Source organism: Centruroides vittatus, unplaced genomic scaffold (genome assembly GCF_030686945.1).
Source record: "Centruroides vittatus isolate TY-2023 unplaced genomic scaffold, ASM3068694v2 contig_359, whole genome shotgun sequence".
NCBI classification, from domain to species: domain Eukaryota; kingdom Metazoa; phylum Arthropoda; class Arachnida; order Scorpiones; family Buthidae; genus Centruroides; species Centruroides vittatus.
This window is the reverse complement of record NW_027122182.1, coordinates 2,078,752-2,093,967: the sequence shown is the minus strand read 5'-3', so window position 1 is coordinate 2,093,967 and position 15,216 is coordinate 2,078,752. Positions and strand designations below refer to the sequence as shown.

General features: G+C 33.6%; 2 protein-coding genes and 1 long non-coding RNA gene across 3 annotated transcripts; 1 reads left to right on the top strand and 2 right to left on the bottom strand.

Moving 5' to 3' along the window:
* Positions 1-931: 931 nt before the first annotated feature.
* On the top strand, positions 932-10,155 carry LOC136974958 (carboxypeptidase inhibitor SmCI-like). The gene is made up of 7 exons (XM_067269955.1): positions 932-1,065; positions 1,139-1,306; positions 4,187-4,291; positions 4,355-4,522; positions 9,314-9,448; positions 9,666-9,833; positions 10,039-10,155. The coding sequence occupies exons 1-7, from the start codon at positions 1,002-1,004 to the stop codon at positions 10,047-10,049; spliced, it is 819 nt and encodes a 272-aa protein (XP_067126056.1). The 5' UTR covers positions 932-1,001; the 3' UTR covers positions 10,050-10,155.
* Positions 7,946-8,812, bottom strand: LOC136974933 (uncharacterized). The gene is made up of 3 exons (XR_010880719.1): positions 8,497-8,812; positions 8,276-8,312; positions 7,946-8,076 (listed from the first exon to the last, which is right to left on the bottom strand). It is a non-coding gene; the product is annotated as an uncharacterized lncRNA (long non-coding RNA).
* A 1,095-nt stretch (positions 10,156-11,250) lies between the features above and the next one.
* LOC136974929 (BTB/POZ domain-containing protein 2-like) lies at positions 11,251-13,970 on the bottom strand. The gene is made up of 3 exons (XM_067269927.1): positions 13,889-13,970; positions 12,527-12,768; positions 11,251-12,355 (listed from the first exon to the last, which is right to left on the bottom strand). The coding sequence occupies exons 1-3, from the start codon at positions 13,898-13,900 to the stop codon at positions 11,263-11,265; spliced, it is 1,347 nt and encodes a 448-aa protein (XP_067126028.1). The 5' UTR covers positions 13,901-13,970; the 3' UTR covers positions 11,251-11,262.
* Positions 13,971-15,216: the final 1,246 nt, after the last annotated feature.

Genomic DNA, 15,216 nt, shown 5'->3' with positions numbered 1-15,216 from the left:
ATAAGTTATAGTGGATCGGGAGAAGATGCCTAACATTTTACTTATGAAAGAAATTATAGCGATAATTTGGGTTTTGAAGGCCTCTAACAAAAAGTATCATATTCTTGAGTATGTTTTCAAACGAAACTTTGGAGTATATCAAAAATAATTATGTACTGTGTTTTCAATGACGACTTTTTCACTGTCTGGCATTTTAGGCATCTCACCCCGAGTATCCGGGTGAGATGCCTAAAAGATTAAGGTAAGATAACGAATAAAATTGCATAAAATTAATTTTCGAATATCTTAACCAAATTTAATTTATTGCATATGTAGTACAAAGTACTTTATAGTAAGTGTAACAGCACAGTATAAGTATTGTTAAGTTCATCCCGCCCATTCTAACGTGCTCTATAGATAGCTGAAAGCTTTCTTCAGTCCCGGAACCTTTTCGAGAAGTCCTAATATAATTTCTACGCATATCTTGCAATAAAACGAGAGGAAAAATGGTTGCATCTTTCCCATTTTTCGGGGTAAGATGCCTAGTGGAGTCACGTATTCTAGCATGTCCGATCGGGATCGGCGTTAGCTGACAATGAAAACTTTAGAAGTTTAACCGCATCACACATTGTTTTTCGCAATTTTTTAATAAATTCTATCTTAACTTTTAGTTTTAAAATTACTCTGAAAACATTTCACAACAGGAAACTTCGTTCTTATCCTGCTTTTATTCTTCTCAGATGTAGAAAACGTGGTCACGGTAGCCAAATTTATCCTTCCGCACTCAATATTGGCCTTCATACAAACACATTTTCTGACGTCACCGTTTGAAAATAAAAATTAGGCATCTTACCCCGATCCACTCTATATAGTAGTGATATTTATCGACATAAAATAGTGTATATTATTCAATATAATTGGAAGGAAACCGGTCGGACTTCCCAAGACATTTTTCTCATCTATACCTGTTTGATCTCCTGTTATAAAAACTTGTATCAAGGTTAAACGTCATCAGTTGTAACATGAAGTTAATAATAACCAGTCTCGTTATAATTTTGCTCCTCGATTCGTTTTGCAATTCGGAAGGTCGTTTAATTTATTCGTTTATTTGCCTTAACTCTTAAGTATAATAGTAATTAAATTAAGGTTTGCTTTGTAGATGTGGATTGTACTCTTCCCCCTGACTCCGGACTATGTCTAGCCCTGTTTATAAGGTATTATTATAACCCGAAAACTGGAAAATGCGAAGGTTTTAGTTATGGTGGCTGCGGGGGTAACAGCAATAGCTTTAAAAGCGAACGTGAATGCTGCAAGGCTTGTGGTGACGGTAAGAAATTAATTAATTTATGCAAATTTGTAATTAATATAATAATTAATATACTTTAATTTCAGATGGCTGCTTGAAATAATGAAACAAGATAGCATTTGTAAGATACTTTAAAGAGTGAAATTAAGTAATTATTAAATTCATTCTTGTGTAATTTTTCTATTGGATATGATATAATTATGCATATTAAACATTCCACTTAAGATATGTCATTGAATTCAATTAAACTATAAATCAGTACATACAATTTATACAGTTTTAAATAAGAATTGATTTATATCATCTAACAAACTACAGTATTAATAATGTGTTTCGTCAGCTTATGTCTAAGTAGGTCAAATACAATTATCTCTATAGTAAATTTTAAATAATGAAAATATCAGCAGTAATGCTTATTGAAAGCTTGGTAGACATGTTGAAGCGCCATATTTTCACCTAATGGCGAAAATTTAAACTAAATTCTGTTTTCCGGAAATCTATTCCTCTTAGCGTGAATAGAGTTTCACAGTTTCGTGTCTGGGTATACCCAGTGTATACCGAGACACGTGCCCATCATAATCGACCCTAGAGGACCATGTTCAATTATAATCGTCACTCGCTGTAGCCATTCAGCGCGTGTAGATTTCTCACGTGATTACACAGCTCAAAAAATAAAACAGGAGGATACTCGCTCGTGGACGGTTGGTAGAACACGAGGTTTAATTTCATTAATTCAATCATATGAATCATTTTATAACCATACTATTAAAGAGTATCACGATAAGGTAATCAAAGAAATACTTTCGCATCGTTAGCAAAAGTTTAGGATTACCAGGTAAGAAATGCTGACCCTAGCTTATCACTCGAACGTGTGCAATTGCCGGCTTAAAGAATCGCACGTCACATACCGTATATATCGTATATTTAAAAATTTAAGTCGATTGACATGTTTATTACATCGTTTAGTAGAAAACATTTCAAAAAATCCAGCAACGAGTTGCGTTACTTTTCCAGCAAAAAAATTTAAAGTTGTGGTGTCGCCATCTATTATGATATTGGGCTGCAATTTAAAAAAAAAAAAAATTGCAGGCCTATAAATTCTCACTGCCGTCCATCCGGCTGTCTTTCCCGAATACTGGTCGTGGATTCGCCCCTCGCCAGCGGACTTGTTACGTGGGGTTTTCTGGATTTTCTTCACCTAAACAACTAAAACGGCAAAGGTACAATTCTAGGATTGCCTGAGGGGGCGGAAACCCCCACAAATTGTAGTCCCCCTGTGCGAGGGAAAAAACAAATTTTTAGTATATTATGTAGGTGTCGCGTGATCGGAAATGACGTAGGTATAGCCCTCACCACCCGATCGGCCGATTTTGGGGGGACAATATGTCGCGATGTGTGGCCCATAGGGGTATGGTTCTTTTTTTTTTTAACTCTTTCGCCCTGTGGGCACTAAGAGGGCCTCTTTTAGTAGGCCCATTATGGGTTCGGCCAGGCCCACAATGGGGCGACCGGGTGGTGAGGGACGGGGCCCGACATATCCGAACGGACCATCTCCCGAAAAATTCCTGGGGATTATTCGACCCGTTCGGATTCGATCCCGGGTCCCCCAGGGCGGTAGGCTGCCACCTTTACCGCTCGGCCGGCCATCCGGCCGTCAGGGGTATGGTTCATTAGACATTATTTGATCGCACAGGGGTCTACAATTAGAGGGGGTTTCCGCCTCCCTTAGGCAACCCTAGAATTGTACCTAAAATCTGTACGCGGCACGTTTCGCTGCAAGGTGGAATTGGTCTGGATTGCGTCCTATCTTGTCCGTGATGTCCACGTTGACCTCGACCACTTGTTCTGCCGGTAAAAATTAACTGAGAAACTGATCCAGACAAATAATTTACTTTATATGGATCGACTACGCGATATTTACAATAGTGTCGAGATATAATACAAATCCATGATCGAGCTGTCGACTGGAAAGGTTACTAACATGAAGTAAAAAGATGTCTCTCTTCGTTGGAGTTCGGGAGCAAAGTGAGGTCAGAAGTCGAAGGTCACGCGGTGACGCTCTCTGCCCTAGACGTCAAATTTTTATCGGTCCCACGATTTTACTATACTAGATAATGTTAAAAAAAAACCCATTTGTAACGACATAAAACCCTGTTTTAACGTCATATTTTAAGCACTCCCAAATTTACAAAATTAGATTACAAATTTTATTTAACAAAGAAAATACTACGTGTTCAGTCCTAAGGTCAGAGTTCACTTCCTAGAATGACTGTGGGTGGTACTCTCACCACCTGACTTCGGTGAGGTGAGGTGCCTGTTTTGCCTGTTTGTATAAAGAGTGTCTCCATTTTGTATTTCATTTTGACTCCATTCTCAGTCCCTGACTACCTACAAGTCTGGATTTTTTATGCACAAATGATTTGGGCACCTAATACTCTGTGCCAAATTGCAACTTCTGACATGTACTCTTCGTACCTTTAAGCTGGTAACATAGGCCGGCAGTACGATTTTGTAAACAAGACATAGTCTTGCCAATAAGAGCCAGTTTCTCATAAAAGACCTCCTATGAGTCATCCTTCTCGGTAGGTACACCATGTATCGCATTGCCCTATACGAATAAACCAAATCTCATATTATGTGCATACTTAATCTTATATTCCCTTTATTTTTATCGTTATTTTCATCAGGAATATAATCATAAATGTTAGGGAAATTCAGATATTTCTTTATTATTTTCTCGTTTTAATTAACTGCATATGTTTCTTGTTTTTCAAAGAAAAATAGAAATCCTACGCAAGTGCAGCAGTAATTTCTCTGAATTACGAGACTGTTATAAGTCATTACGCAATGCGACTATGTAGTTGTATAAAATTCAGAGGAAATATATATAAATCATTTGCTTTTACACCTTTATATGTCTTGTTGAGTTACATAAAGATACAAATATGAATATTAAATTAGTCAGCACAATTATTTTAATACTTTGCATGTATTCAGATGCTCGAGGTAAGGAACTTTTTATCGTATTTTCAATGTTATGCATTAGATCAATATTACTTACAATTTTAGAGGTAGACTGTAATCTACCGGCAGAAACTGGACCATGTAAAGCAGCCATTCGTCGATATTTTCATAACAGTGGAAGTGGAAACTGCGAAATTTTCACTTATGGTGGTTGTCGTGGGAACAGCAACAGATTTGCCACTTTAGAAGAGTGTTGCAGTTATTGTTCTGCAAGTAAGAATGATTAATTTTAATGCTTTATATTAAAAAAAAAAAAATTAAGTTTCTAATAGATTTCATTTATTTCTTCCCAGAAAACTGCTAGTTTATGTGAATGAAATTTGTCAAGGTAATTAATGTTACATTACGTAGCCTATAAACAAATAAATATTCTATGTTATTCAAAGTTTTTTTTTAATAGATGTGTCATGTATATTTAAAAGTATATTGAAATGTATCCTGTAAAGTGATATTGTATAATTTACAATAAAATTTTAAAAATAAATAAATTTATTTTGTTTTTTATAATTACATTTAATTACTCATTACAATTAAATTTAAAAAAAATATTTTGTAATATTTACTTAATTATTTTAAAATGAGAATAAGCTTTATTTTGAGAGTAGGGATAAGTTTTATTTAAAAAAAAAAAAATGTACATGTTAATAAGAAGTCAAATCGTAAGTCCGATTCTACTAGAGAGATGACACACGACTCCTTGTATCTCCCAACCTCTTCGATCTTTAACCACGGAAATTTAACACCATCAATATACCTAGCACACAAATCTCTCTGCAAAATTTCAGAAACTTTTGACAAAAAGCACAGGAGTTATTAAGCTTCAAATAGGATGCATAAAATAATGCCTCAAACATAAACACATACTAACATCCATACATACAGAATAAAACCCCAAATCTTCGTATTTCTCAACTTTTAACAGGATCATCGAGATTACAACTTGCTTTTTGCACTCCCCAAGAATAAAGCATCTTAAAACCCGATCCTCTAAATCAGGGGTGGCCAACAAGTCGATGTCTTTGACTTAATGTGTTACACTTGTAACTGAACGCAACGCGTGAACGTAACGCGCAAAAGCAACAATATGCATGCAGTTATGACTGGACTCGTAGAAAACACAGCCATTTAGCTTGAACATTTGATACCGTCATGCGGTAGCTTCTTTTCTTTAGTATTAACAATATTATTATTATTAATCAATATTATTTATCCACGGTGACAACGTCGAGTTTCAATTTTTCATTTGTTTAAAATGTAAGTACCTGTTCTTTATGTTTTAAATTAAATTATGGCTTTTCTTACCTATCTATTTACTTGATAAGTGAGCGTTTTCGGCAACAGACCTCTATGAAATACGTCAATTGAGAAAAATATCCCAGTATCACCAAATGTAGCAAATATATTTATTCCTGTTTCGGAACTACATACCTGTGTGAACTGGCATTTTTATACTTAAAGTTAACGAAGACTAAACATTCTGTCCTGACTGATTCCCATACTGAAGAATCGTTATTATTATCTTTGTCAGGATATACACCTAATTATGTTTCCTTGGTAAGAGACGTGCAAACTCAGTCCTCCCGTTAATGTAACGTAATAAAATAAATTCTAAATCTGTCTTCATCAGTAGCTAATTTGAGTTAATAAATATTGTTAATAATTACTCATGTTGTTTTAATTCCCCTGGACGTGAGTTTTTTGGCCCGTTAAATAATTACGTTGTTTTTTACGTAGGTAGACACGAGATGTACAGGGTGTTTCAGTACAAAGAGCACTCCCGCGAGCTATTGATAGATTAGCAAAAAATAAGTCTAAAAATCTTATATCAGTCTGGAAATTTATTTTCTTTATGAGCCTATATCTTGAAAACTTAATAAGTGATTTAAAAAATAAAAAATAGTTTTGAACATATATTTTCCTTATCTACCCATAGCTCGCGGGAGTGCACTTCGTACTGAAGCACGGTGTATAAACATAGTATGTATTTCACACCCCCCTCGCCACTTAGACTATGCCTACGACAACAAGTCGATCGCGACACATTTTTAAGATAAAAAGTAGATCTTATGTACACAAAAGTTGGCCACCCCTGCTCTAAATCACCAGATATGAAACACATGATATAATTAATTATGTAGAATCATATAACCGTTAAATAGGGATTAATTTCCCGTAGAAATTTCTCTTATCTGACTATAAATCCGGTTTTTTTTTTAAGATTGAATTGTTTGTTTTCTCTGATTATTTAGATAATTCGTCTCATAAATATCTTCCAAACACGAATGGTTGTCAGGAAGGTAAATACTCTTATCATTTACTGATATCGCATCTATTTCTACTTTCCTAGCTGTTATATATAACAGAGGGAAAGTATAGAGATCGATCAAAAAGTTCTTTCGAGGTTTTTTACGTTTTTAGACTCAGAAGACTTTTTTAAACGTCGAAAAATGCAAAAATTAGAGTTTTTTTCTGCATTTATGGATGTTAGTGTACATGTATGTGTGACGCAATTTTGTTATCCTCTTTGAAGCTTAATAAATCCTGTGCCTTTTGTCGTAAATTTCTGAAATTTTGCAGGAAGGTTTGTGTATTAGGAAGATTGAGGTTAAGGTTCGCAGCCTGCCGCCCTGGGGGACCCGGGATCGAATCCGGACGGGTCGAAAAATCCCTTTTTCGGGGGGTGGTGCATCCGGATACGTCGGTCCCCGTCCCTCACCACCCGCCGGTGTGGGCCTGGCCTATAGCCCATTGGGCTTGCTATAAGAGGCCCTCTTAGTGCCCACAGGGCGGAAAGAGTTACAAAAAAAAAAAAAAAAAAAGGCAAGGGGATGATAGAAGGATTCACGTATCACATCTCGAGTGTGGTCGGACTTATTGAGGACATATTACAAATTTGTTATCCTTGAAAGGCAGTATCGTGCTGCATATAAGAAGAACAGAAGATCATGACGGGGTATACTATACAAAAGTTAATGTTTTTTATGCGTATATATATTCCGAATTTGAGTGGAGTGGGGACATTATAAAACTAATTGATAAGTATAAGAGAGACATGATTTTAGATCCTTTCGTGGAGAGAAATTGCTTTTCTGAACACTAATCTTTCTCACAAATTTTTGCTCTGTTCAAATTGGCCGAACACTTAAAATCTAATGGATGCACCCTTATGAAGTTTCCCTACATTCCACTCACTGATTTGAAAATTTAAGTCCTTCAATTGATTAGGCCCACTGTAAACTTTCCTTTTCGCATAGATTTGAGAAATCCATGACTTCTTTTGCATGTATGCTATGGTTATTAATGCCTAAAATCTGGTTCTAAATTGAAGCTTCACTTCATTTTCTAATACCAATGGGCTGTCCACGTGGAATTTTCTTTACGTGTCTGATATCTAAATAGGGGGGGACAGTTTCCTCCTAAGAGACCACCCCCTCGGCAAGTTGATCGCCATATACAAACAAACAACTCTTATAATAGGTGTTATTGGATAGATAATATTTTGGCACACAATCTAGAATTATATAAGGTGATATCTATAGGATATGATGTCTATGGCCAGAAGCATAAGTAGTCTGAGGATCAATAACTTCTAAAACCACTCCTTTAGACATAATTTAATAAATAATGAATCAGATACAAAGCTTTGAAATCTTTATTTTAAATTTAAAAAAAAAAAGAGTTAAAAGAATCGATATTTTATCAGAATACAAGTTATAGTATTGGATATAGTCTAGACTTCTGTTCGTAGTCATAGTTCTGTCCCTTTTCTGTCATAGAAAATATAGACATTTTATTTAATATTAAGCATTGATACAGTTTAAAATACATTAGACTCTCCCACATCCTGCTCTCTAATAAACCGACTGATCAAAGGCGACCAAAAATACTGTATTCCAAAATATTGTATAAAAGAGTCTACTATATTTTAACTAAAAATATTACATAGGCCTATAAAAAAATACTTGCAACTTCATTCTTAGCCTCTTCGTCTTCCTCGTCTGCCCTGTTAGAAATTTAAGAACGAATATTAAATATCGACTCATTAGCAGATATTTTCGCATAATTTTATAACCGAATTTAAGAATTTCCTATTCATTAAAAGTATTTTCATCATTAAGAATGTTTATATCTTCAATTTAATATATATTAAAAGATTTTTTTTATTCTACTTTTATTAAAATACTTACTCTTCTTCCTCTTCTTCTTCCTCCTCCTCCTTCTCCTCCTCCTCCTCCTCCGAGTTTGAGAATGTTTTTAAGAAAAATTCTAGCTACAGCACCCCAAATTCTCTTCTCATGATTCATGCTACTTAATTCCTTGGTCTCAATTTCTTCATTCTCTGCATTAGAAATGCTATCAAAAACAACCACGAAAACGAAGACCACAGCAAAAACTGTCAGCAGCTTCATATCTATTTTAAAATTTTATCAATATATTCAAGCTAATATGTTGATAACATTAATTTACTTCATGCTAAAATCATGCTAAAGGTACTATACTTGACTACAGTATTTGTATGCGGGATATTATAGCAAAAAAGGATCAAAGTATTATATAGAAATTCAATGGGAAGCGAAATGACATTTAGGAACAGGATGCCATTTTTTCCTAATATAACATTTAATTTTTATTTCCGATTTATGACCTTTCTAACATGACTTAAACGAGTCTAACAGAGTGTTTTGTAATTCATATAAACGCAAATTTCAAATAATAATAATAAGATAACCATAGGTATTTTCACTCGTCTGACTGAGTTTCCTGATGGAATATTTCATGTACCGTACAACAATACCGTACAGTACAACAATAAAATGTAGCAAATATTTAGCATCTAATCTTACTTATCAATTATTAATTTGTAGTATATATTATTATATTATGTAGAATTTTATTTAATACAGAATTTATTATATTATTTATTTGTTTAATATAAAATTTCTCGGAAATCATAAACGTTCACGTGATTTAACTAATCGTTATACCTGTCACGTGTTTATCTAGCATTGCCCAATACAACTAGAAGTATACAAATAAGTCGCTTTTATTCATTATTTCGTCATATAAAGTTAAGAATTATGAATACTAAATTGATCAGTTTAATCATTTTACTTCTATGTATCTGTTCAGAGGCTCACGGTAAGTTTATACTTGTTTTTTTTTCATATTTTTCGTCCTCTCAACATCAAGAGGGCCTTTTTTCCATGCCCGTCGTGGGTTTGGTCAGACCCACAATAATTAAGACACTTACCGTCCTGGAGATGCTCTTCACAGAAATCTAAAGCCTTAACCGCTATCTGTCTGCGTTAAAACAATAGTAAATGTTATTATTATTATTTTTGTTTTTCTGTATTAGCTGTAGATTGCAATCTACCTGCAGAAAGTGGACCATGTGAAGCAGCTGCTTGGCTCTATTTTCATAATAGTAAGACCGGAAAATGTGAAATTTTCATTTATGGTGGCTGCGGTGGAAACAGCAACAGATTTAATACTTTAGAAGAGTGTTGTAGTCATTGTTCTGCAAGTAAGTGTGTATTCAAATTTAAAAAGTATTGTAATCTTTTCGGTTATGCACGCCATTTTCACTGGATGGAGTTTAAAACGTGATGCTTTTTCTATGGGAAAATTAAGCATTACATTGTAAAGGTCATGTGCGTAACCAAAGAGGTTACAATCAACTTTTAGCAAATAAAATTTATTTAGATAACCTAAATTTATTATTTTTCCAGAAAACTGTTAATTTAAATAAATGAAATTTCATCAGAAGACAAAATTCGCAGTTATGAGCGGATGAAAATATAAATTGTTATTAGAAATAAAAATGTCTGTTTGTTTAATGAAAATATATTTGTATAAATCTAAAAAAAAAATAATTATTTTTAAATGTTATTCTGAAAGACAGATTCTGCTTAAACTATACACAACTTAGCAGCGAATAAAAGTTTAAATTAAAAGTTAATACTTAAATCACGTATCGTATATTAAAAGGAAAATTCTCCATGTCTTTCCCCTCTTAATAAGACAATTGTCAGTTTTGCCTAACTTCAATGGAGTTCAGACAACATTACGAAATATCATCATCATCCTCGTCCGTCAATAACAGGTTGAATTCTCCATGATTTCAGTCCCTATAGCTTGAGTCAAGGTGATTTGTCTGCATGTTTGGTCTGGAATAACTATAAAAAAGGCTCGTGAGAAGAAAAAAACAAATACATTAACTATAGACTAATCACCCTCCTTAATCACGTCTAAATTCTTTATTAGAATCTTACAAAAAAGGTTCAAAATGGCTACCAATTTCTGTCTTTAGAAATAAGTATATCGTTTGAATCAAACACCTCGGCCATTATTAATACAGCAATGTAGTAAATGCTGTATCGAAACATAGTAATTTGACATAAATTAGGCAATCGAGTTGCCATCTTGTATTAAATTTAATAATTAGAATATTCTAAATTAAAATATAAAACACAATTATCTTTATTTTTACTACAGAAACAAAACATTTTCTTACTACAGTAATATTAGTATTAAAATTAAAAAATATATATAAAAATGCCATTACGTTAAATGAATTGCACAAAAAGGAATGCTAAAATGATTACAAAATGCACATTTGTCAATAAATCCCGACAATTAGTAATAAAAAATATAATTTTCGAAATACAGTAGACCCTTGATTTAACGGACTAAATAAGGACTAGGACTATTGCCGAAAATTCGTTACATCAAACGTGTTTTTAAAACGTATATTCAGACTTACAAATGGCACACTTTGGCACATTCGGGACCGGCTAGAGGTTTCGTATGACATCGGGAAAAAGTTATTAGTGGGTCCCAAAATATTGCCACAGTGCTACAAGATATTTACGCGTGGTGTTATATCAGTTTGAAATTATATTTGTCTTTTTATTTACATTTTCTAGAACTTTTTGACCTCCCCTTTACATCCGTTATATAACTTTAGATTTAATATAACTCACGAAAGCACTTAAATTCGAACGAACATACGAACAAAATTCATTTCTTGAAGGATTACCAGTTGAAGGTATTCCATCGAAACGAGAATTTGACTTTTCTTTTATCATAATGTGTAAATTACTATTTATATTTAACGCTATATAAACTAATAACGATGAAAAAATAATCCCATTAGTATTACCCATTTTTATATTAATTAATTCTCTCTCTTTCATCAAATTATTGCTGGAATCAGTATATATTATGATTATTCCTCTGCAGTTAATACTTCCTCTTTGTTCTTCAGCCATTGTCTTATTATTATAAAAGAAAAATTTTATTTTATAATTTTTACTAAAAGCTTTATTAACCGGCGGGTAATGTTCCACATAAAATGGTATACCCTTTAAATAACTGTTAGGATCATTCAATTGATAGTTTTCCAGTACACGTAGAAAATTTCTGTACGTGTACAATTTACTAGTTTCAATATTGTGAAAACAATTTCTTGGTTTTCTCCATTGATCAATAATTGAGTTGTATTCACTATTGTTTATTAGTGTTGGCCTCGAAATTTCTCTGAAGATGTCTAATTTCTCATTCGTAGTGAGAATCTGGTCTTTAGTTGGATTACCCGCAAATTGTCTTGATGTCATTGTTAAAAATCGAACTTGTTGAAGAAGAGGATTTAATTTTTCGCGAAGTTCATGAGGTGAATGATCTGGATAATTCTTTTTTCCCCATTTAATAACCGCATCATACACATCGACTTCAGATTCCAATACTAATCTGTCCTCTGATACAATATCCATCATAGTTTGAAAGGTGACTTGTTTAATATAATTTTGCTTAACGATCACCGAAGCATTTTCGATTATGTATTGCCAGCATTTAAATTTCAGTTCGTTTTTACGCTTTTCAGACGAAATTTCGTATATTTTCAGGGCAGAATACGGCGTTATATTATTTGTGAGGTAAAGTACGCATACGTCGACCATATGTTTTACAGAATACTTTTCAGCAAAGTGTATACTTGATATAGCTTCGTCAACAGATCGTAGAATAACTTTATTTGTGTAAATATATCTGGAAATAAATATATAAATTATTTGCATTGTTAACTTACGAAATTTTTAATAGTTTCCTCTATTCTAAAATTGGTAATCTTGTCATTGGGATTTTCAAAATTAAACTAATGCACCCATTGTAATACGAGTATAATAAACGTTTCTTCTTAAATATAATAAAAGTACTTACTCTAGAAAAACGTGAAATGCTTCAACGTTGTCATCAGGTAATTCGATGTTGATCATTTCATTTGTGGTGTGTCCAAGAAACATTTTTTGGAAGACTTCGCTAAACATTGACAATAAGAAAGTATGTGTGGTAAATAATTGTTTATCCTGGCCGATAATTACATTTACATCGCACATTTCTTTCGTCGCCATTAAATATAACAGTTTATCCTGTATGGACGGTGAATTGGATTGCCAAGACATCTAAAAAGATTTAAATATAAATGAGTTAGTGTAATTACGCATAAAATATAATTATACTGAAAAGAAGTAAAATTAACGCTTACAAATGTAGACTGTAAGATCTACGTGCGTATAAGATCTATATATGACAAGATTCGCTCTGTCCTATGCATTGTTAGTACACAGACAGATCTACTTAATACGTAGGGCTATACTTTAGATAATCTTGTGTTTATTAGGCTAATTAGTGAGCATTGCTTAAACAGGAGATGGTGGTTAGCCTTACTTTCGATCATGATGATCTGTAGTGTTGTAATCCTTCCAGTCTTCTACTTTGGAAACGTTGCTTTGGCTTTAAATGGAGCTTTGCCTCTGTCCGAATTTATCCGAAGATTCTTCTTCCTTGGATAAATTCGACAGCTTCCAATTTCCTTAGACCTTGACTCCCTTGCTTCATGCAAGTGTGACGAGGTCGATCCTATTCTTTTTAGTACTTCTAACCTCGCAACACAGATCACCAACGCTATTAGAGAGGCTATTCGTTTGGGGTAGAAGCGTACTTAATTTAGTTATTATTACCTATTTTCCATTTTTGAGTGGGCTGCTTTGTGGGCAGTAAGAAGACATGGGTTCAATCATGCTCACTAATGGGAACGGCCGGGTGGTGAGGAGCGAGACCAACTCCCTTTTCTTTTTCCTTTTACCGCCCTGTGGGCTCTAAGACAGCCTTTTTAGGCATGTCGTAGATTCTACCAAGCCCACAAGTGAGGGACGAAGCCCGATATATCCAGGTCGAACCAACTATCAGAAAAATTCCTGAGGTTTTCCAACCCGCAAGGATTCGATCCTTAGTCCCCAGAGCGGTAGGATTACAATTAGGGGGTGCTAAATTCTCATGAGAAAAAGTGAGAAGCTACAACACAGAAACACAAAACTTTTCCGAACAGTTTTAACCTAAGATTATATCCAAAGTTGTATTATTTTTAATAATAATATAATAAAATATTTCAACACAATATTTGTTTGCCTATAATTTTAAAAATAAACGTAAAAAATACAATATTAAGCAATGAATAATTAAATTATACATAAAAATGAAGGGAGAAAGAATTTAGCATTAAAATACAGAATGAATTCTTACGTTATTTGCCATGAATCCTTTTATAACTAAATAATTATATTCGTTAGGCCTACAGACAAAAGACCGTTACGTTATCAGTTAGGAAGCCGTTTTATCAACTGCCGTAGCGTCATTTAACTCTAAGCAACAGTCCAGAGTTAAATGTAAATAGAATCGAAGGTCATTGGAAAGCGGTTTCCTTCCTATTCAAATGTAAAAATTAAAACAAAAGCTCTTATTTCACTTTTGAACGAATGGAATATGCCAATAAAAATATTTCCATCCACAATTTGCAATGAATTAATAACCGTTGGAATTTTTTTCAAATTAAATTCGTGGAAAACATAATTCTAATGCCTCGATTTAACGGATAAAAAAGAGGGCTAATTAACTGACGAGTGGGGAGACACGTGAGTAAGAGATAATATGTCTGATCGTGACAACCAACGACATTTAGTGAACAAGGAAATAACAAAATTTAATAATATAAAAAGTAAAAGAAGTTACAAATAAAATAACTAAATATTCCATCTAACTTAGACAGCGTTAACAACATAATAATCTCTAATATGGGAGATAAGACTGTTTACAACAACATTATATTGCCTCTGTAATATCTTGACTTTTTATTTAGTTGACTTGAAGTTTTATTTATGTATTTTTTATCACAGTTGTTGTGTTTCTTATGCTTGTATTTCATTCTCTGCCGCAGCACTGATGAAATAAGATGATGTTAAAGCAATAAACACAAACATATGTCATCCCAGTACTCAATTATTCTTTTGGAATTATACATTGGACTCACACAGATCTTGAGAAACCAAATGAAAACAAGAACAAAACTCACTAAGCATAAACAACATCATCCTAAATCCGCCAAAGAAAGATTAACCATTCCACGTAAAGATGGCGGACGTGGCCTGATCGATATAGAACTTCCACTACAAACAAATACAGACACTGCGAGAGTTTATCTACAAAAAACAAGAAATATCACAGTTACATAAACTCTAGTAGACTCAAATAATACACCTTTAAATTTATATTCACGAAGTATGGACACAGTACACAATATATAAATAGCATAGACACCATTAAGCAATCAAGGGTGCGAAAGGCACTCCATGGCAGACATCCCTATGACTTGGCCGAGAATTTTGTTGACAAAACTGCGTCAAACAGCTGGTTAAAACCAGCTGGGGAATGCCTCTTTGGGCAAACGGAAGGATTCATGATTACCATACAGGATCAGGTCTAAATACTAAAAAGTACATAAAACACATTCTCAAAGATACAACAATTACAAACGACACGTGCAAAAAAATGTCACATCATGCCAAAAACCATAC

What these genes read in the sequence shown, in the direction of transcription:
- LOC136974958 (XM_067269955.1), top strand. Translation starts at nt 1,002, where the DNA reads ATGAAGTTAATAATAACCAGTCTCGTTATAATTTTGCTCCTCGATTCG. An exon ending in CATGTATTCAGATGCTCGAG is followed by an intron (nt 4,292 to 4,354) that starts GTAAGGAACTTT and finishes TTACAATTTTAG; the next exon opens with AGGTAGACTGTAATCTACCG. An exon ending in TTGCAGTTATTGTTCTGCAA is followed by an intron (nt 4,523 to 9,313) that starts GTAAGAATGATT and finishes GTGTTTATCTAG; the next exon opens with CATTGCCCAATACAACTAGA.
- LOC136974929 (XM_067269927.1), bottom strand. An exon ending in GCATTTCACGTTTTTCTAGA is followed by an intron (nt 12,356 to 12,526) that starts GTAAGTACTTTT and finishes ATTTATTTCCAG; the next exon opens with ATATATTTACACAAATAAAG.